This window comes from Tinamus guttatus, unplaced genomic scaffold (genome assembly GCF_059628265.1).
Source record: "Tinamus guttatus ecotype Peru unplaced genomic scaffold, ASM5962826v1 Tinamus_guttatus_pri_ptg000327l, whole genome shotgun sequence".
In the NCBI taxonomy this organism is placed as follows: domain Eukaryota; kingdom Metazoa; phylum Chordata; class Aves; order Tinamiformes; family Tinamidae; genus Tinamus; species Tinamus guttatus.
The window spans coordinates 1176841-1198972 of record NW_028288861.1 but is presented as its reverse complement, the minus strand read 5'-3'; the positions used below and the strand labels follow the sequence as shown (position 1 = coordinate 1198972).

Here is a 22132-nt window from a genome sequence, read left to right as displayed (position 1 = left end):
AAAAAGTTACCTTATTCTTTCTTCAGTTAGCTACTTCGTTCCTATTCTGGCATATTACAAATAAGAAAGCACCCCTGGGTCCGATCCTGTGTTTCTGGCACACTCAGGACAGCCACCAAAGCCCATAAAAGAAGGGGCTACCTAGAGAATGCAGTATCGGGCCAGTAATCACTTCCTCATTAGTCAGTGAAATCTTACCAAAAGGTTTAATTATATAACTGGGAGAGATATATAGCATCCTACTTACATTATTTTCTCATCTGCAAGACATTAGGGATTTGCATAGATCGTTTTTCAATAAGGAATATTAAAGAAATGTAAAATGTCTTGATGTCCAAAAGTACAAAAAAGGAAAAAAAAAAAAAAGCTAACTAATATCTCCTCATTTGAGAGCTGAAAGGTTTAATATTCAAACTAATATTTCTCTTCTACAGCTAAGGCATCAGATTTCTAATCTGTCAACAGTCCTTTTATAAAAAAGAGATGTATGTATTTTTCTACCCATTTATAATTATATTTTATGAATGATGATCTATATATTATTACCTCTCAGCTGCAAGTTGACTTTAGCTTATAAACAAATATCAAGAAGGCTGCGGCCCTGATCCTGCCCCCACAAAAGCCAGTGGAAGGGATCGATAAATTTACATGGGAGAAGTACTAAGCTTCAAAGTACGTTTATGCTAAAGGAAGATCTGTGTGGCGTCAGGTGAAGCCAGATATGTAAGGAACGTAAATAAAGTGGAGAATGCCGTCATATGCTTGAAGAAGTTTAAAAATCTCTAGATTTTACAGGCATTACAGTTTTCAGGTTAGTATAGTCAGAAAGAAATATAAAAAAATAAAAAATAAAAAACAAGATCTGTGGGCACACTGAATGGACATTTCAGGCTGCATGCAGAATGCAGGATAGGGCCCAGAGTGTTTATACTGAACAATAATAAATTCTCAGTGCTGGGAAACTCAAGCTGAACTGCAGCTGGAAAGGTTTCTCTCTTTCTTTCTTTCTTTTTCCTCCCAACTGATTTGTTTCAGACAGGGCATAGCTGTAATTACCTTCTTCCCATCTACAGCTAATACCTCAGAGCAATAAAAAAATATGGGGGTGTTAAAAATTCAAACACTAATTATGGGCTGTTATATTTACTAAACATAGCAGAGGAATAACAAAAGTTTCAGCTTCTCGTGACCTGCACCGCACTATGCAATTTACCAAGTCCCTCGGCCCTTTGCACTTACTGTTATTACATAACAGTTAATAGTGCGCTAGAATAAAATTCAACTTATACATTTACTACCAAACACATATAGCCCAACTGCTTACAGCTGTCTCCTTCCACAGTACAGGTACATCTTTAAGGGGCTCATTCATTTCTTTGTTGCTGCTATTTTTGCTTTTCAATTAAGTTACATAAATATTACAGCAGCAGGTTTCAAAAAGGAAACGAGCAGTATCTGAATATCCCACTTTAAAAGTCTCATGGTAAATATTGGCTAATCCCATGTTTCATTCCGTTGCTTTCCCTTGAGCTACATTTTCAGGTCTAGCAAAGGAATAAAACAGCATTAGAGGGCTGCATTAGTCCCGACTTCACCGCTGCCACTGTCACCGCCACCACCCCACACAAGCACATAAAACACACGTTTTTTACACCCCCCCCCAACACACACGTAGTGCAGCTTGATACCACTTAATAAGAATAGAGGTGTACGGATTTTGGGGGTGTCAAACAGCTGTCACAAACTGTCACCTCCACAAGAGAAACCTTGGCACACAACAAATTAAACTACACTTCTTTTTTCGGCTGTCATTATTCATAGCCAATCAGTTGAAATGCTCCTGGTATTTCATGTGCAAATAAAACCATGAGGGGGAGATCCGTGGATCAGAATAGTGGGCCAATACATAAAACAGAGGAAACAACATGCTGTCTCTGTCCTTCTGAAGTGGCTCATCATCACCCCTGCACCAACTTTCACCAAATGAGATCTAGCCTCAGGCTATATATTAAATATGCATATCAAAGCAAATGAAAAAATAAACCTGGAGAGTTAAATTGGACAAATTTGCATGCTTGAACTATTAAAATTTCAGGTATATGCTCACAAAAGATAGCTCATTTTATACTCTTGCATCTATATATGAATATTTTTAAGACTTTTCCTTCTTTAGGAATAAAAGTGGATTTCTTCTTGCTGCAACTCAGTGCAATGTGAATCTAAACGTACATACACAGTAGTTTGATTAAGCTATAAAAGAGTATTAAAGTTTTGTTGGGAAAACAAGCTAATATGCAAAAAAAAATCCAATAAGGAGACACATTTCCCAAAACGCATGAATAAAATGTAACTATGTGATACAACTCTTCATTTCCCAGTTGGTGTTCTGGTTGCACAAATTATTGCTTCCTTTCAAAACAAATAGCAGGGGGCTAAAGTAAAAATGTTATAGCTCAAATCTCCAGGAAATAAAAGGCTTTAAATTATAATACCCAATGAAGTGGTAAACCCTAACGGGTGCAAGATAAATGGGTTGTCATATTTACTGGAGTTTGTTTTTTGGGCCACAAAAGCAAGAGGAGATTCTTCTTAGGGAAGATAATAGTTATCAAATTATCAAAATGCTAACCCCCTCCACCCTTGTCCTATCATTGTGTGTGAATTTAAATATTATAATGGCGTACTGCAAATTGGCTTGAGCATTCGCCATCTGCCAGAACCCTAAACAGGCTAGTTTATCTAATCTCCTCAATATAAACATAAGCATGCTCCATTTCTACACTTCCACTTGAAACGCACTCTTGTAAAGAAGCCGCACTGGAGAAACATATACTTTTTTTTTTTCTCTGAATTTTGGACACAATGAGCTTATCATTTCAGGTTGCCACTCATTTAAATTTCTTTTCTAGTATGGTCCCTTAATACATACATATACAGATTTAGGGTTGGAAAATGCCATAAAACAGATATTTTTAAAATACTGTCATGCCTCATAGAGTTTATTATTTGCAGATGAGATAACTAATAAGCAGAGAAACTTTCAGGGACAGTTACATACTTTTTTAACACAAAATAATACATTTAAAATGTAAAGCATAAAAAAAACCCTTGTCGTACACTGTTTACCAAATACAAATGAGAAAATGAAAGCTCAGGCTTCAGTCCAAAAAATATTTTCAGGCTATAGGACTAACCCATGCCGGGAGGAGGAAGGCATTTAGAAGAATTCATAATTATTTTATTTCCCAGCTGAGCTGCAGTACGGGTCTAATGTAATTATCAAATACACATACAAACAACATGTTTTCAAAGGAAACAAAAGCTGCTAGAAGGCTCATTCTCCCTGGGCTTAAGGCTACTCTTCTTAACACACTGGGAAATAAGGGCAGGCGCCTGTGCAGAAAGCATGGTTAACTTCACACCGGGTGTTAAATTAATATTTCAACCGCTAAAATATTAGACTGTATCATTTAGATTATGAGTTCAATTGAATCTAAAACTGCGTAAACCTCTTTACCCCCCAGGGATGCGTTCCTATAAATAAACTCGAGTTCACACCCACTCTTTTTAACCAGAGCTGTTCGTTCCCTTTCCTGCGGTACCAGCTGCAATCTTTTCCCCCTGACTTCCCGGCTTCCCTGCTCCTACATATCTCCAGTATCACCAGAGCTGCTCCAAAACACTGTTTGCAAAACCCGGAAAATCAAAGGCGCCCGCTCGCCTCAGCACCGTTCAGTCCTACACACATAACACGGACGCACCAACTCGGAAAGTGTTAAAATCAACGGCTAACCTACGGTTACTCAATCATAATTCTCTCCAGCTTTCTGTAATACATTGTTAATAATTGCTTCATCAAGGTTACTGTCTTTTATTATGAAGATGCTTCAGGCGTTTGGCAATAAGTCCATATTCTGACAATAAGTTGCTATAAAGCACAAGCATTGGAAACTCTAACGTGCTAACCCCTTTTTTTAATGCAATGTAGTAATGCCAATAATTCTCATCACTTGTCATCCTCACCGGGGGGGGGGGTGGATAAACCAGCAAACTTTCTCCCTAACTTCCTTGTCTCTATTTTCTTACCCTGCTGCATTGATTACGGAGTTGGCAGGGAAGGAGAGAAAGCACCGATCACCACATCAAACAGACAATTTGCTAGCTCTTCGAGATCAGGAAACTTTACCAAGCAGTGCAAACTCGCTGCTTTGCAGATGGAAACAGAAATAACCTTCTGCGTTTTTACAGCTTTACAAATCACTAGGGAAGAGAGTGGAAAAGGTGGGACCCGAACTTGCAAAAGGTGAAAATAACAGCACAATAACAGCAGAACAATGAAACTGGGGACAGGATCTCTAAGCAGGTTAAAGTCTTTAAAAAATGCCATAAAGAAATCAAAAGGACTTACATGGTCGGCTAAATTTGTGGAAGATCCTGAGAGTTCTTCGTGATCTGATTTGGAGCTGCCATCCCTTTCATCAATAACAAGGTCTATTGGCATTTTTCCTTTCAAACAACTAATGTACCGGTGGCAGAAGTTATCGCACAACTCATGAACCTGGAAACAGCAACAAGAATAATAGCAGCAATAATAGCGGAATATCGGGTTGCACCTTTTTTTTTTTTTTTTTTTTTGGTAGCAAGAGCAACACTCTGATCTCCTCCGCAAGTAACTCTAATTAAGGGGCACAATAGCTGAAGGCGAGGAAACAATAGAGAAATTGTTGCCGCACATATTATTCTCTGGGGACCCGCCGCAGCAACAAGTTAGAGAGAGAGAGATAGTGGGCTCAGAGCAGAGTGCGGAGGAAAATCCAATGTGATGTTCCCATCAGAACATGGGAAGCGGAGCACGCACAGCCCGGACAGGTACAACTAGTCACTCGGGATGGGAGCCGCTCAAACCGTCCCGAAAATAAATAAATAAAAAGGAAAAAGAGTGTATATATGTGGCCGAGACCAGTAAGATGAAGACACTCGCTGAGGCTCTGGGCAGAGCCGTTCCCATCGCAGGGCACAGCTCCCTCCCCACGCCGGGCAGGGGCCCCCTGCCTCCTCCAAACATCTAGTGCTTGTTTGGGGTTAACTCGCCTGCCAGGGCTGCAGAGAGGCAGCAGTGCTTTCATTTCTCCTTTTGTTGAACATATTATTTCCGAGTCAGGGAAAGAGCTCCGAGCAGGGGAATGGGTATGAGGGATGGAAGGGGGTTAATAATTATATATAATATATATATACGTGTGTGTATATATATATGTAATGACTCGGTTGAAATTACACTGAGGGAGAAATGCCGGGCTGGGCTGAGCCTGGCTGTCGGCTGTCACATGCTCTTATGGCACAGGTTATGGTATCACACTGCGTTTCCCCTCTCTCCTCTGGCCGTGTTTACAAGCTGTCCCAAACAGCCAAAGGGGTAGGAAAGGGAGATAGGGTCCCTTGTCCCCCCCACCTCCTTAGCTCTTACCTTTTCTAATTCCAAAAGGTGAAATCTTAGTACTTGTATTGCTTGGATCATCTGCAAGACAGTTTGGAGCGAGGCGTTACGGGGGGAGAGGGGCTGGGGGCCGCGCCGCGAGCCTGGGCGGGCGCAGGCGGAGGGGGCTGCCCGGTCGCACTCCTTATCCCGGATTTTAGCCCATTGGTCACGCCTGAGCAGTTGTGGTCAACTTTAACCTAAGCATTTGATTTTTATCATATTTATTCCAGGAGGGCTGATTAATGCTTTATTAGTGTGATCTTGGAGAAAGCCCCTCGCCCGCCTCCCTGCTCCCTGCCCGCAGCCCGGCCCCGGTTTCGAAAGGTCCGCAGAGAGGCCAAGCACTCGCTCTCACACCCCAGGCCCTTGGAAGGAAGCGGGGGGATGCCCAGGGTGAAGAGTTTGGCATCTTCTTTGCAAGCGGATTTAGGCACTTTGAATATTGAAACCATCCACATTAGCAAAAGAATTACGTTAGAAATCTCCAGCTCTCGCTTCTTAAGCAGTTATTTCCTCCGCTTTAGCTTCCCGGGGCTTTTCGAGCGCAGCTTTGCAACGCACCAGGACGGGAGCGTTTGCCCCGGAAAGCGGAGCCCTTTGAAGCCTCTGCCGCCACTTTAGGAGCCTCCCAGCTCTGCCTCTGCCCGGAGCCCGGGCCCGGGACTGCCTGGTGGGGGTGGAAAGGACGGGGCCCCAGCGCTTACCAAATTGTCCAGCTCGGGATTTGACGAAAAAAGTGGCTTTTCGGCGCGGACCTACGAGGCAAAGAGAAAGCAACGTAAATTAGGGCTTCTTTCTCCAACCCTGTAACCGAATCGCCCGAAGGGGGAGAAAAACATGTGACAAAAGTAGCCGGCGTAGGTCGCATCTAAACCCGGCCGGGCGCCGCGGAGCCCCCTGCGATGCGGAAAGGGGCCGCCCCACAGCGGTCGCCGCGCGGCTTCGCCCCTGCCCCGCGCCGCGGCCTCTGCCGCCCGCCGAGGCCCCCCTTCCCCATGCCATCCCCATGCCATCCCCATGCCATCCCCATGCCCTCCAGGGAGCCCATCCCTCCGGACCGGGCCGGGGCAGCTGCTCCGGACCTGCTTGGCGAAGACGGCGATGTCCTCGTTGAAGGAGTCGGAGGAGCAGACGTCGCCGCCGGCCACGCCGGGCTCCCGGGGCGTGCAGGTCGCCAGCTCGCACTTCTCAAAGACCAGGGCTAGGAGGGGGAACAGCGGGTGCCTGGCGGGCAGGGGCACACAAAGAGAGCGGGGGGGTTGGGGGGGAGCGGGAACAAGAGCTCTAATCAACAAGTATTTTTTTTTAAATGCACATGCACACACACGGACATATTGCCCTCTTTCAATGTCCCTTCGAGAGGGGCAGGGGGGAAAGCCAGTTCGAAACCGAGGGGCCGGGGTGTTGCGAGCGGCCGAAGCACATCCCCGCACGGTCCCCACGAATGCCGAGCCCCGCACCCGCGTGGGTACCGCGCAGCCGAGCGCGCCGCGGCCCCGCTGGAAACCTCTCACTTTCCGCCACGGCTTAAACATACGCGAAGCCTGGGAGATCCCATCCCTGCCCTCGAGCTATGCCCTAAAATGAGAAGCACAGCTAGGCAAACTGCGAACTACTTAATACGTAATTTTATTTTATTTCAAGGAGCCTGCTAACAGAAAAACGCGGTGAACTTTCCTGGCTTAGGAAGCTCTCCCAAGTAAAATACCAGCTGTCCAGATAAGTGAGCTGGGGAGGGGGCGGCGGGGGGAGCACTTCTAGAAATATTTTCCCATAGTTGGGATCGTCAGAAAAATATATATATATATATATAATCTGCGTGCTAAGTAGTAATCGTACGCTTGTCTGTTTTCCCCTTTGGTGTCTGATCAAGGCCCAACACTCTGTCACAGTTGTTACTATCTCTTCTTTTAGGATAATTTAGTATTTTTTTCCAAAAGGCACTGGAGGGAATCGGTGTCATTCCCCCCAAGCAACGCACTGGCACAGGCTTGAGTTTTGCTTGCTGGGTATGCTTTTTTTTTTTTCCCCTCCTATGTTCCTATGTTCTTTCCTAAAAGGAAAACTCATCTCGCTGCCTCCAATGCATTTAATTCTTCTGTCTCAGGAGGAGCGAACCCCTTTCACAGTCCCTGTCCTCAGCGGCCTGAATAGCTCTTTATTTACAGTGTTGCGAAGAGTGTTATTAAGGCATCCTGCTCAAGGAGAGCACCCGCACAGCACTTTCCCGTCTGGAAACGCGGCGCAGCCAGAGCCACCTCTCCTGCCTCAACTCCTCACTGGGGCCTTCCCGAGAAAGACCCAAAAATAAAACTAAAATAAAATAAGTAAAAGGGAAAAATAGAGGGGAGGGGGACAAAAAGCAGCATGCCCACCACCGCAACGCGCTTGGGGGTGCATTTTAATTTTTAATTTTGCCCAGGAGGCGCTTGCTGAGGTGCAAAGACCGAGGCAAGAAGGAGGCTCGGGCTGTGCTCGCTGCGCAGCCCGCGCTGGCGGCGGCGCGGGGGCCCGCGGGGAGCCGCGCGGCGGCACCTACCCGTAGATCGCGTCCTTGTCGCGCTTGAGGGCGTCGTTGACAGCGGAGCCCATGGTGGCCGGCATGACATTGGGGTGCGGGGCGTGCGCGCCGTAGTGCTGGCCCGCGTGCAGCGGCGGCCCGTGGTTCAGGTGGTGCACGGGGGGGATCGGGCGCGGCGCGTGGGGGTCCCCGTACATGGAGGCCGGCACCCCTACTCCGTCCATGCCGCCGTAGTGGGGCAGCTCATCGTACTGTCAAAAAATTAATTAAAAAAAAAGGGCCGGAAGAGAGTGAGAGATAGAGAGGAGGGAGAGAAAGAGAAATGATTAAAAAAAAAAAAAAAGGAAACAAAACAACAACAAAAGTCAGAAGAGAGTAAAGCACCCAGACGGGCGCGGAGCAAAACAAAACAAGAGCAGCCACACCGGGGGAGAAAGGGGACGACCGGCGGGGCCGGGAGGCTGAGGGGGCGCGGGGGTGGGAGCGGGGGTAGCGGGGAAAGCGCGTGTGTGTCCTGGGGAGCCGCGGCGGCAGGGCGAGCAGGGAGCCGAGCAAGGAAACCGGGATGGGGAGGAAGGAAACGGACGGGAGAAACTGGAGTTTGCTCTGAATTGGAGTGGAGGGAAGAAAGAAAAAATAGTAATAATAATAAAAATTAAATGAATAAACCGACAGAGTCAAAAGCAACTACAGAAACAAACCAAAGCTGGGAAGGAGAGAGGAAAGGTAGGGTGCATCGGAGGGGAGGAGGTAATGGGGGAAATAATCTGAAAGTTACCAGAAACATTATTTAGCAGCAATTCCCCTCGTTCTTGTCAAAGCCCGGGACAAAACGAGCCGCTGTGTGTGCGCGCACATCTATGGGCTCACACATAGGTCTCCCGCAGCCCTGCCCGGGCAGCAGCAGCAGTGGAGCCCGAGCTCGCGAGCAGGGAGCGCGCGGCCGCGGAGGCTGCGAGCGCGAGCGCGGAGCGACCGCAGGGACACGCACACGGGGACACTCACGCACACACACAGAAAGACGGGGAATCAGTTCTTTTTTTTTTTTTTTTTTTTTTTTTGCTGCTATTTTTTTTCTAACAGTGGCCGCCATCAGCAGCAGTAAGAGAGCAGAGCAAATCGGACAGGCCCCTCTTAAGAGAGGATTTATATATAGGTAAGTGTTGGAGATTTAAACCTACCCTTTGCGCCATCAGTCTGCGCTCCAATAAACTCCTGGATGTGTCGTATATTTAATATCCCAGTCCAGCAAAGAAAGTGATTTAGAGTGAAGAAGATTCCTTTTTTTTTTTTTTTTTTTTTTTGCAACCCACTTATGGACTTCTCTTATCCTCCAATATGGGTAAATAATAATAATAATAATAACAATAACAATAACAATAATATATAAAAAACAGTCAAGAACCACGCAGAGTTTCTGTGTATTTCTTCTTTTTTTCTCTCTCTTTCTCTCTTTCCTTTTTCTCTCTCTCTCTTTTTCCTTTTTTCTTTCTCTACGCAAAAAAAAAAAAAAAAAATTGTCAAGCCCCCAAACTGAAGGTTACGATCGGCCCGTCAGCAACCCACATGTAACCAAACTGTCGTGTCTCATGGCTTTTTGCCACTCCAGCTGTCAATCAAAGCCAGGGAATGTCAAGGTAGTGAATGAATGATGGTTGATGATGATGAAGAAGAGAGGAGGAATCTTTTTAACCCCGGTTTTCTTCTTCCAGTAACTCCGCGCTTGGGTTTTGCCTTTTAGGATAGCGACAGGCTTTAAAAAAAAAAAAAAAAAAAAGTACTATGAAGTGGGGGGGTGATGGGGGAAGATGCGAAGAAGCAAAAAAAAATCGAATAGTTTGCAAAGCCCAGACTTCCCCCTTTTTTGTTTGGTTTTCCTTTTTTTTTTTTTTTTTTTTTTTTTTCCTTTTCCTCCTCCTCCCGGCGGCGGGAATGTTGCTGCCTCTCGCGCTCGCTCGGGCTCGGGCTGGGGCTGGGGCTCGGGCTCGGGCTCCGGGGCGGCTGCCGGGTCAGTGCGCGCGGCGGGCACGGCGGCTGCGGGCGGCTGCTGCCTTATGGACGCGGCTCAGCTTCGCGGCGCTGATCGGCGGGAGAGTGAAGTGACGGAACCCGGAAGTGGCGGTGGCCATAGCCAGTCCTGCAGCGCGGCGGCGGCGGCGGCGGCGGCGGCGGAGCTCGGAGCTCGGAGCTCGGAACGCGGCGCTCGGAGCGCGGAGCGCGGAGCGCGGGACGCGGAGCGCGGCGCGGCGCAGCCCGCAGAGCCCGCCGATGCGCTGCGCGCCGGCAGGGCGGCTGCAGCGCCGCGCGGGGGGAGCCGCGCAGCAGCCCCTGCCCCGAGCAACCCGGCGCGTGTAGGAAGGAGAGAGCGTGCGAGAGAGAGAGGGAGGGAGCGGGCGGGCGGGAGGCAGGCAGGGAGGGAGGGAGCGAGGGGAGGGAGGGAGGGGAGGGAGGAGGAGGAGGAGGAGGACGGGGAGAGCGCGAGTGTGCGCGGGGGGAGAGACGAGGGGAAAACTGCGGGGAGCCAGAGGAAAAGTGCGCTAGAAGCCCAGAGCCGGGTTGGTTCGCGCGACGTTATTTTAGCGGCAAAAATACCTTTCCGAGCAATCGCGGTGTTTAGCCTCTGATTTGCGCGCCGATTTGTTATTTGTTTAAATCCGCGGCTATCGCGGGCGCTACGCGAGTGCGGAGGGCACCCAGAGCCCCCAGTGCTGGGGGGGCCGTGGGGGAGCGGGGGGATGTGGGATGTGAAGTTGCTCTTCCCGGGCAAGGCAGCCGGGCCGGCCAAGTGCTGCGAGCTCCTGCCCCGCGCCACTTCATTGTGCTGCCCTTTTTTTTTTTTTCCAAAAAAATTTATTTTTTTTCCAGGGCACGGAGAGAAATGCCTCATTCAGGCCATATTTGGCACCGCTCTTCGTTAAGGGATCGCTGCTATCAAGCCGGCTGTGGATGCCTTGGGGGTAGGGGAGGTGGGGGGGGAGAGGGGAAACCCCTCTCAGTTCTGTGCAAAGGGCTTGAAAACAAAGTCACGCTCAGCCTCGCGTGGGGCACATCCAGATGTTTTGCGAGAGGGAAGGGGGGGTTACTTGGGTGCTCGCTGCTTTGCATGCTCGTCCCGAGCGGGGTGCGGAGCGTCCGCGGCTGCTGCGCGCCCGCGCAGCGCCCGCCCCAGCCTCGGCTCGGTAATGCCGTCTAATGGTGGTGCTAATTACCGGAGGGCTATTTAGCAAATTACGTGAGCCGGTGCACCCTCCCCCCGCTCCCCTCCTTGGGCACCAAATGAACTTTTCCAAGCAGAGGCGCGTTAATTTGGGCGCGTTTCGCGGGGCGCTGCAGCCGCCCTTACCTCGCAATTACCAGAGCGCCCCGGGATCATCAATCACGGGCGATGCTTGAAGTCCGGGGGAGGAGCGATGGTCAAACTATCGATCGCTGCAGTTTTGTCCTCCCCAGCCCCCCACCCTCGTTCACGGTCCCCTGCACATAAAATCTAAACCAGACTATCCCGTTAATAGCGGGATTTATCAATGATTATGCACCCGGTTGCGAGTGTGGCCTCGTACATAGGTGGCTTTTGAACGTGCACCGCCGAAAAAATAATATCTTTGGTTCAGTTGGGGGTTATTTTGTTTTGTTTTCATGATTATGGTGATGATTTTAGGATTTTTTTTGAGGGGTGGTGGGGAGAGAGACTTTAAGAAAGCGACTCGAAGACCAGTTCTAGAAATTCGGCCTGATTTTAATAGGCGCGGGGAATGAGCTCCAGAGGTCAATAAACCCCTCCGAAATGATGAATGATTGAGTACCTGTGATGATGATAGTGATTACCGGAGCAATTAAACAGTTTGATTAAATGAGCCATCATAACAATGATGTCTGCGGGAAATCAGCCCTCACATATAAAGAAAGATAGCGCGGAGGGCTGGCGAGTGGGCAAGTCCTGCGCGCTCTGCAGCGCCGAGCCCCGCGGAGCCGCAGCCCCTGTGGGGACAACGGGCACAAAAGTCCCTCTCCCACTTCCAGCCGGAGTTGCGCTCCGCTTAAAATCCGCCGGGAGCCGCGGAGCAGACCCGTTTCTTTTTCTTTTCTTTTCTTTTCTTCCTTTTTTCTTTTTTCTTTTTTTTTTTCCTAGAGGATCTCCTCCTCCAAGATTAAAGCTAGTGCTAAAGAGCAACCGAATTGCTGTGACTGACTTTCACGGGACTGTAAAGAGAGGTGAGTAAAAAAAAAAAAAAAGCCCTTAGTGTGTATAGCTCTTTCAAGCAGTGGTTAAGTCGATTCATTTCGCAAGGAAAAAGAAATCGGTCTTCTTGTGCAGTATTTTATAATCTGTCGTATAAATCGGTAGCGTAATTCAAGATATTCATGGTAATGAATGCTCGGCTAATCCTTTGGGTGCACGGAGACCTACAGAGCAGTAGGTTATGCAAATCCTTTCCTACTTTTACAGCTGTACTTTCCTGGCAGATTTTTTAGGAGATCTAGTCATCGATGAATGCTATTTGTTTTTATTTTTTTTCTCTTCCCTCCTCCCCCTCTAAAGATCCCAAATCCCGAAACTTCCATGGAGTCACTTGGCTGTGATGCAGCCAACCCAGGCAGCTTCGAGGCTTATTTTAGGTTTGTGTAGTTCTAAACTTATTTTCTAACCGGGGCAATGCAGACCCTGACCCATGCCTCTTGAGATATACAAGTGGGTCTCGTTTCCAATGGCTCCAGTGTCGCCGAGGAAGAGTCTTTCCTCCTAACGTGGCCGTGCAAAACCAGGCTACTTACACTGGTGGCTCCGCGCATTTGTTCAGGTCGCGGGCTGGGAGGGATGTGGGAGAAGTTCATCAGCTTTCTTCACAAAAGGAAGTTTTTTAAGAGACTTGGATCCCATAGAAGAAGGCGCTCCATTGTGTAGGACCAAATTCTAGACTTTGTTTTTCTTATTCGTAATTGTGTTTTTCACGGGAGTGCCTGGAGATCTCGCTTCTCTGGACTAGAGAAGCAGCCTTGTTAGAAAGCAGCCTAAAACCGAAGTTGCTAGAAACAGCCAAAGCTTTTTAAGTGTTCAGTGTTGCTCCTTTCCTCCCTTCACTTTTTTTTTTTTTTTTTAAACTAATTAACCTCCTGCGTTGGCCATTCTTGCTGTGTGTGTGTGTAATCGGGAACGGAGACCAACTTCTAAAAATAATTTTAACTTGATAGAAATTGAAATTCCATACGATAAGTGAGGGGCTTTTCATGTTCCTGTTGTGTCTTTTTTTTTTTCACCGTGAAAAGAGCTGAAGCCTTTTCCTCTTCACTATCCCAGTGGATTAAAGCACAGAGAACGTGGTTTATAAAGCGCTATAGTTTAGCCATTAAAGAGGAATCTCAATTTAGCGCCCTTAAGTGCAAGTACTCAGCTATTACAAAGATGCTGTTGCAAACTCAGAGGGAAATGGGGTGAACGGATAGTGGAGGTTTCCAAGTTCCCATGTTATTTTTTATTAGCGTGCTGATGAATTTCTTTTAAACCCCAGTAATTCAGGGGAATTAAATTGGCTAATTTCGATTTCTCGTGCATCACTTCCACAACAGAGGATGTTCCTTGGAAAAGTGCGGGAGACTTTTTCTTTCTTTCTTTCTTTCTCTCGCTCTCCCTCTCTTTTTTTTTTTTTTTTTTTTTTTTTTTTTTTTTTTTCAATCCTCAGCCCAAAAGTCCAAAGAGGAATGAGAGAGAAATGAGGTGTCCGGTGTGGAAGTGCATCTCCGTCAACAGCCAGCTCCTTTTGCCGAGGCTGGAAATGGTTTTAACAGGCGGTAAAATTTCATCTTGTGGTGTCAAATTGGGGTCAGTTTGGGGTTAGCGCTCTCAGTGTCCGAGAAGGAGCTGTCCAGCTGTGTGGGGATTCATTAAGGGCAAAAGATCCGTTTCAAGAAAAACAATACAAAGACAATCAGAGGGCTAAAGATCCTCTTCAAACCGCATTTTACAAGTGCACCAGAACAAATATGGACGCTGAAACCTATTCCCTTCAAACTCCCAGATCGGCTTCTTAGCCCTTGGAAGGAGCAAGAGGGAAAATCCTCTAAAACTTAAGGGTCTGTTTCCAATCAGCCTTTCCAAAGGGCAGCATCTCGCTCCGGGCTTCCTCCGACACGAGCCTCGCTCACTCCCTCTCCCTCTTGTCCCCAGCTCTGCACAAGCGGATGGCACAACAGGTAATATTTCTCATTTCGAGACTATATTCCACCGGGAAGCTTAAACTACTGCTTGCCTATGTGTGTGCGAGTGGGTAGTGTAAGATTTGAAGTAAATAGAAAATTTTCGGGAGTAGAAACAGGCACTGCTTACACGACACCAACTCCTTTTGCCCCCTTCGGAAATTCTCTTCAATCCTATGGGCGCTGCTGTGGTCTAACAGATAATTTGGGGTAGATCTACTTTACGCTCCCTAGCATTTGTGGAAAGCACCTATTGCTAATCTGGTTTATTAAATTCGCGTGGTTTAAATCCTCTTAGCCTCCCTACATCTGTTAGAACAATTGACGCCTTCCTACACGGGCAAATAACTTAAACCATAATCCTGTTTGTAACTTTATTCAATGTTTGTTTGTTTGTGCGATGACTTGAAGTATTTTGGGGTGATGCTGTTGTATCCAGAAATATAGAGTCTACCTTAGCTAGCAACATTCATAAATGATGGATGTAAAATAGAATGAATTATTTTGAAATTTTGAATTGGTATTCCACCTCCAGCTACAGTCCAAGGAAATGTTTCGGGTTTAAGACAGAAAGTAGCCCGCCTGTTAAAAGGTATCTGCAGGGTTACAGTGTAACCATGACTCTGTCTTAAAATCCACAGATTTTCCTCCTGTTTTCATCCTGTTCGCGAGGCGACGTGTGGGGTGCAAATAGGACCTTTTCATTCTTATAATCGGGGTTACTCTACAGTTCAGATCCCTATCTGCAGACCCGCTCTTTTGGGCTCCATGCCTTTGCCTCTGCTATAACTTGGGTCAGTTTTTACCCGTCCCAGCCCGGTCCGATTCCCCTCGATTTCCTGCAGCTGCAGGAGCTGCGAGGTCCCACCTCGGACACCCCTGTGAAATGGGGCACATTTTGGCTGCTCAGCCCCCTGGGCTCATCAAGACCTTCGCTCTCACCCCCCCGCCCCCGCCCAATAACGCGCTCCACTTTTCCACAATCTATTAGTTTTTCAAAAGCTTTCCAGTGCAGAAAGTCAGTGGGACTTCGCCCATCGCGGTGAACTCTCCTTGACCTCGCCTGCGGAATGGCCGCGATCTTGGGGAGCTGCTGTGGGAGGAGGCGATTCCCCTACCTGCCCCGTAACCCTCCTCTGCCGCCCTCCCTCCCGCTCCGGAGCGGAGCGCGGAGCCCCCTCTCCCTCCCTAGCGCCCCCCTTCTCTTTCCCCCGCGCGCCCTGCGCGGGTGCGGAGCCGGCCCGGCCCTCGCAGGACGCCCCGCGCGCCCCCCCGCGCAGGCGGCCGCGCCATGGGCAGCGCTCGAGCGCTACCTGGCGGGAATCCAGCGCTCCCGCCGCGCCGCCCCGCGCCCCGCCGCTCCGCTCCGCACCGCCCCCGCCCCGGCCGCGCGCCCCTCCGCGTCGCCCCGCGCGCCTCCGCGCCGCTGCGCGCCCTTCCGCGCCGCTCCGCGCTGCCCTCGCACCGCGCGGCACCGCAGACCCGGCTGCGCGGATGCTCCAGCCCGCTACGCGGATGCAAGAGGCCCCTCGAGCTCCCCGCTCTGCGCCTGCAGCGCCCTCGGGTGCAGCGAGGGATGAGTTTTGAGGGGTCTGATTTATTTATTTATTTATTTTCTTTCTTTTTTTCCCCTTTTTTTCCTTTTCCCGTCCTGGGCTGGGAGGTTTGTGCAAGTGAAGCTCGTCGACCGCCAGCGCGCGCGCCTCCATCAGAAGTGGGAAGAAATCAAATCAAACAAAACAAAACAAGATACCTGCCAGGGTCTTGCCCACACCGCCGCGCGGGCTGCTTCTGTGGGGCAGTTAAAAGCGGAGCTCGCGTTTGCTGGGAGAAGCTTGAAGCGTTAAAAAGAAAAAGCCACCTCAGCAACGTGACGCTGTAACAATAAGGAGTTTAGGGCAAACTGCACCGCTTTAGAGCAACCTCAGAGCACCCGAGGAGGCTCCAATGCCGCTTAGAGCTTCCCCCTCCGCTCCCTCCCTCCGAACCGTCCCCGTTGTTCCCGGCCGTAGCACCGGAGCGCCCTGCGGTGGGGCTCAGGCTCCGCGGAGAACAAAATCCTGCCGCAAATGCTTGGGAAGCGGCGCAGGAGCCCCGCAGAGCGCGACCGGAGCCGCCCCGCGCGCAGTTTGCGTGGGGAGCCCCGCTCTCAGCCCACGCAGGACGGTCTGGAAAGGGAAAGGAAAAGGAAAGAAAAACCTGAGGAGCCGCTTGGCTCGTGCCCGGCTGGGGGGGAAAAGCAGACCAAATAATCCCGCGCCCTCCCTGGCAGTGCGTGCTGAGTGCCCGCGTGGGCGCCCCGAGAGTTTGCGCTGCAAAAGGCTCCTCTAAGGGCTGCTCCGTGCGGCTCGCCCTCGGAGCCCACGGAGCGGGCACCACGCGCGCTCTGCGTCTGCTCCCCGCACCAGGCGGGCAAGGGATCCTACAATAGGATATGCGGCCGGTTAGTTCTCATAATGCTTAGTTTTGCTGTAATTAATTGAAAACAGTTATTAGGTCGTCATTGGCAATAGCGTAAATAATTGCAGCAGATTTTTACTCAAAATTGACCGGTCACGGAGTGATAGATCAATTCGAGGTATAAAAATGATGTATCAAAACATCAATGTCGATTATTTGAAATATTGTAGTCGAATCTTTTTATTGCTTCATCGGTTAAGTGTCTGAAAGTGCTGTGTTCCAACATATATTTATGTTGTCAATACTGTCAAAACTGTCAGTTTTATTACAGTGGATTTGCAATACATTTCGGATTTGCTCATTTACATAAAATGCCCACCCCAGATACCCCTCCTTTTCTCCGTCTATGGAAATCTATGGCAGTTTAAGCAAAGAATTCAGGGCTCTGAGCTGAAGCAAAAAAAAAAAAAAAAAAAAAAAAAAAAAAGTCGAGACGTTGTTTCGAGGGTCTATTAAGTCCTCTCGATGGGAGCTTTTGCAAAGCTCGGGCTACTTTTAACTTGTCAGAAGACGGAATCTCCCTCCTGAACCTCGCGCCCTTATTTCCCCGGAAGATTAAAAAAAAAAAAAAAAAAGGAAACAAAAGGAGCAAGGAATATCCGTGCTCCTTTATAAGGAATATCTGTGCTCCTTTCCTAGCGGCTCGGAGACCAAATGCAAAATGCAAGTTTGGACACAGGACCACAGGGCTGGCCGCTTTATTCCCCTCAAGCCTCATCTCAAGGGGGGCTGATCCGGTCCGATGCTTCATGAGCGCTGATTTTTTCCCCTCCGTGGTCTCGGACCCCTCTCTCAAATTTTATCCGAGAGCCCAGTTGGGGGCCGGGTAGAAAACCTCAAGAATAAATAAATCCATTTACAGGCTAAACATTCCTGGACAGTGAAATTAGTCAAGCAACTTTACTCGCCGCCTCACCCCTCCGAGGCGGGGGGAAAGACCTGGTCTAAAGGCACTGCCTTAGATGGACCCGAGGGCTCTTGTGGCTGTTGTTTGCACTTGTCTATGCTTTTCCCACCCCAAGTCTCTCTCTCTCTCTCTTTTTTTTTTTTTTTTTTTTTTTTTTTAAGAGATGTGTTTATTTAAATAGATGCTAAAAGAGCTCCGAGGTCACGGGGAAGGAGGAAAGGTTGGCTCGGAGAAGGGCAGCCCGCCCGGCAGGTATTTTAATGACTCTCTCTTTCTTTGAACGCCTTTTATTTCTCTGCTTATTTTCACCCGGAATATTTTCCCCAGACCAGCGATGATTTCTGCTGTAATTCTTGTGTGTTTGTGATCACTTCTGAGGTAAATTGAGAAGTGAGCTGCGCGCAAGGAGGAAATCGCCCCTGGGGTGCTTTGTTTACTTTGGTTTGTAAAATCTTGCTAGGAGATGGTTTCCTCAGTGTATGGCAAGTGTTTCTCTAAGAAATTCATCAGCCCTTCTACAATTACTTGGAGCTCTGAGGGAAGAGAGCTGCCATCGCTTTCTCACATCCCAAGGTGTTGCATGGAGGAGAGAAGAAAAGGCTGGAGCATTTAATTATAAGGGGCGGGGGGGGGAGAGCGGCGGGGGGGGGGAGGCTGAAGAAAACCCTCCTAGGGCTGTACCTGGGAAAGGGAACCTGCGAGGGAATGTCTGGGAGCCGAGAATGCCATTTGGAATGGGCAAAAGCACCCCATTTTCTGCAGTAATTAGCCTGAACAATAAACATAATTGCAATAAAATCAGTTGGAAATTCCTGCGTTTTTAATTACGTTTCGTTTTGTGGTAAGCCGTAAAATTATGAATGCCTCTCAATTAAACACTATCCACTTGTAAAGCATTTAACAACAATTATTCCTTAATCAGTTGGAATGTTAGCCACAAATGATGCTGTTAGACATCAAAGGGACGCCTTTAGACGTTACCTTTTAGTCATAAGTAAGAGGATTAATTTCTATAATTAGAGGGGATAAATATGTGCATAAATACATCTATTTTTTTCCACGTTCTCCTCCTATCTGGGCGAGGATTCCTGACCCGCCTGCACCGCCGCGGAGCCCGATCCTGCGCTCAGCTCCGCGCCTCGCCACAGGCACCCGCGGCTCCGGATGGGGCCCAGCGCGGCCGCGGGACTTCAGGGCAATTTGCAGCCCGCTTTGGGTGTTATTCACTTCTTCTGCGGCTCCTGGAGACTGCCTGGGCTCTTCATTCCCCCGGGAAAAGTTTAGTGCCCCCAAACGGAGCTGAAGATTTGAGCGGAATGCCGCAAATAAAATTAGCATGACCTTGATTATGCTCCGTATGAATATCTCATTTACCTAATGACTTTATGTCACGTAGGCAGAGGGTCAATTTCCTTTTAACCTTTCCCGTTGCTGTAGTAAGCATTCCTTCATAATCAATGCCTGTTTGAATAATCAATTCACATTTTATGATCCCTGACAAACTCAATATAGGCGCGCCTCGTTTCAGCAGGGCGGCCGGCCCCGCTCCGGGCCGCTTCCAGCTCCCAGGAGATGCGCGGGGCTGCGCGGGGCTCCGCGCACCCGTGGGCTCGCTCCGGGGGTCGCAGCGGCTCCGCATAGGCTCTTCCACGTGTTTTTCCAATTGTTCAAGCCGCACTCTGTGCTCCCCCCGCCCCGGCTGTCTCCCGGGAATGCGCACAATAAAATCCAGGTCCGGGGCTCTCCTCCCTTTCTGCATCTGCTGGGACAAGGAGCCGGGGAGGGGGAAGCGGAGGGAGGACATGAAGTTCTCCCGTCTCTGAAGCTGCTGCTCGATCCACGAAGGGGGAGCTTGAGCAGCGGCGCACACTGAATCCATCTTGGCACTTGGATGAACTGTCCCGCCGGCACTCACGCCTCCCCGGCTGCTCCCGGCCGTCCCCAAACTGGGAGCAAGGACACATGTCCCCAGAACATTGCCCCCCACCTCAGGCCCAGCGAGGAAGTGGTGCAGGAGGGGAGAGGAAGGAGGTCAACACAAACCCAACTTCGCTTTTTTTTTTTTCTTTCCTATAAGTAACTCGCATTTGCTGTGATCTATGGCGTGAGTCAGGAACTGAGACTTATTGCAACCCCGTTGCCTCTATTGGATAATTAATGCTGATTCATAGCTGCTTCTACCTACGAATGTGTGTTTCGTTTTTCTCTGCAGGGTCCATGGTTCTTTGGTATGTTGTTATTCCCTGAAAGGTAATTGCACTTGATATTCTCCCGGGGAAGGCTCATTAGCCAAGGGCAGGGTGGCGTTGCCAATCTCAGGCTCTTTCAACAATTCAATGCAAACATTTGCCCGAGAGGTTTAGTGCAGTGCTCCCAGCTCCCGAAACAGCCCTCGGATACAGCGTTTCCCAAAGAAGCTCGAGGTCTAAAAAAGTGTGTGTGTATATATATATGTATATGTATATATATGTATAGTGGAGTTTATATATATGTATATATATAAATATACACTTTTTTTTTTCTCTACCCAACCAGGAAACATTTCAGTGTAAGGATTTTTAGTTTAACCCCTCACTGCAAGTGGTCAAAATCGCACGGGAAGATTAGGCTTGTTACACGGAGCTTCAGGACTTTTAACAAAACATACTTGGTGCACAACTGTGGACAAGACAGCAGAAAAGACATCGCTTGCGAATTCCTCTGGACGTGCTCTTTTGCACTCTCTTGCCAGTTACAAAACGCATGTGGAAAACACTTCTCCAAGTGCCCCCCGTCGCAGCCCCACACTTGACTCCTTTCTCACACATGCCTCCTGTCATCTCTTTGTCTCCTTTCATCTCGCCTGCTAAATTAATTACCTTGCAAACACAAGGAAATGAGACACAGGTACAAGGTAAGTTAGGGAATATGTATTAATTAATGCCTGTTATTTTATGTAGATTAACTTTCTACAATTGCTCCGATTTTATTTTCTTTCTCTAATCTTATTTTTTCCCCTTTTGTCGTCATTTCAAAAATCCAATTTTTCCACTTGAATCTTGGCAGGCTAAGCAAGATGATTCACAAAAACACTGCAGAGGATAGGAGGAACCCACAGGAGAAAACGGTCCCCAAGGCCTGGATGAAGAGGAAGCAGAAGGGTGACACATAGGCTCCACAAGTCGTAGGACATCGCTGTGTTCTCCTTGTTAGACTAAAAGTATCTAGGCCTCTATATTCAGTGTGAATTAATGGTATATTCTCTCTGACAGTGGTTTTTAAGGGCTGACACTGCTCCTACTTTCAAACAACAAAATCCACGTCTAAAGTGTTTGTCTAACCATCTTAGTGCATTAACGCACTTCCACTCACCTCACTTGTTCCCATCACAGTTAGCCAGTAAATGCAAAGGGCAAAATTCATCTGTGCTGTATCACTGCTGTCTTTAACGTTATTACCTTGGAAAGGAAACTCAGAGCATGTGTCTACACAGAAGAAAAAAAAATCCACAAGAATAGACACTGAGATATTACCATTTTTGACCTTCTCCCATAAAAAGCCCTGCCAAAGGGTTTATAGGCTTCACCTATTGAGGGAAGAAATATTCAAAGGAAATTGCAAAGCTATGAGTCTCTGTAGACAACCCATTTTCCATGTTGATGTCCCTCAATAAGCTCAAGCCCAAACGTTTGCCAAAGCCCCACTGATTCAAAGAGACATTTATCAGGATGAGGAGCATGGGACAGGGCTCCTTCCAGATGTCCATGCTCAGAGGACTGAACTTTCAGTTCCTACTAATAGCAAGTGTGGAAACTTGCTGTGCTTGTAGGATTATTCAGCACCAGAAGAGATCAGTTCTTTAATTCATACTTTGATGATTCACAACCACGGTTTTTGCTTGACATTTTTTGAGCATTTTTGAATGTGTTTTCCAGAGTGTTTCCCAGAGCTATAGAAATGAACAGGCTTTTCTATGATGAAACACAATCAAAAAATAATGTACTAATATGTTTTGTCTAAAAAGTACATGCTAAATTTAAAAATCTTTTCTAGCTACTTGATATGTTATTTAAAAACATCCCAAATATTTCTGTTGAACAGAGTTCTAACAGAAGATTCTCTTTGAAGTAGATAAATATAAACAGCATTGAGAAAAAAATAGAAGTGTTTGTCCTGTACTCTTACCTTGAGGCCATATTATACATATACAAGAAGACATATCTAGGCATGTGTCATACTGGATAATACTATTTCTTGGGTGTCTGAGGGCACACAGCTTTACCTTGGACTTCACAACAGCTGAGACATGCCATTTAACACCAGGATTACTGAAGAAAAACTACAAAGCTGTTTATACTTACTAAGCTATATATGATTTTTTAAATTGTTTCACCTTAAATATCAAAGTAATTTTATTTCTATTATTTATGTGCAAAGCTAAAACTGAATATATTTGAAATATTTTTCTCTTTTATGAGAGAGGTGATAAAAAGTGTTAAATGAACTCTTGGATGAATGCAGACCTATTTTCTGGGCTCAGATCTCTTATTCCCAGTGGAGAACCCCACATTAGATGAGGGCACTACAATCAGTCCTT

The 22132-nt window shown here is 47.9% G+C and overlaps 1 protein-coding gene and 1 long non-coding RNA gene across 10 annotated transcripts in view; one reads left to right on the top strand and one right to left on the bottom strand.

Annotated features, from left to right (window-relative positions):
* MEIS2 (Meis homeobox 2) overlaps positions 1 to 9748 on the bottom strand; it is a 166042-nt gene extending 156294 nt beyond the window's left edge. For all 4 annotated transcript variants that reach the window (XM_088529253.1, XM_088529252.1, XM_088529255.1 and 1 more), the window contains exons 1-6: positions 9179 to 9748; positions 8016 to 8248; positions 6559 to 6700; positions 6181 to 6231; positions 5465 to 5515; positions 4409 to 4558 (exon numbers count right to left, since the gene is read on the bottom strand). In XM_088529253.1, the coding sequence (XP_088385379.1) occupies positions 4409 to 4558; positions 5465 to 5515; positions 6181 to 6231; positions 6559 to 6700; positions 8016 to 8248; positions 9179 to 9190 (639 nt within the window). In that variant the 5' untranslated portion in view covers positions 9191 to 9748. The remainder of the gene's footprint in view (positions 1 to 4408; positions 4559 to 5464; positions 5516 to 6180; positions 6232 to 6558; positions 6701 to 8015; positions 8249 to 9178) is intronic.
* A 3929-nt stretch (positions 9749 to 13677) lies between these two features.
* LOC148593842 (uncharacterized) lies at positions 13678 to 20755 on the top strand. Of its 6 annotated transcripts, XR_015913622.1 has the most exons (5): positions 13678 to 14186; positions 17718 to 17808; positions 19769 to 19806; positions 20288 to 20449; positions 20602 to 20755. It is a non-coding gene; the product is annotated as an uncharacterized LOC148593842 (long non-coding RNA). The 6 variants fall into 6 exon arrangements; XR_015913627.1 differs by lacking the exons at positions 19769 to 19806; positions 20288 to 20449; positions 20602 to 20755 and adding an exon at positions 18017 to 18365; XR_015913626.1 differs by lacking the exons at positions 13678 to 14186; positions 20288 to 20449 and having other exon boundaries at positions 17703 to 17808.
* The last annotated feature ends 1377 nt before the right edge of the window (positions 20756 to 22132 follow it).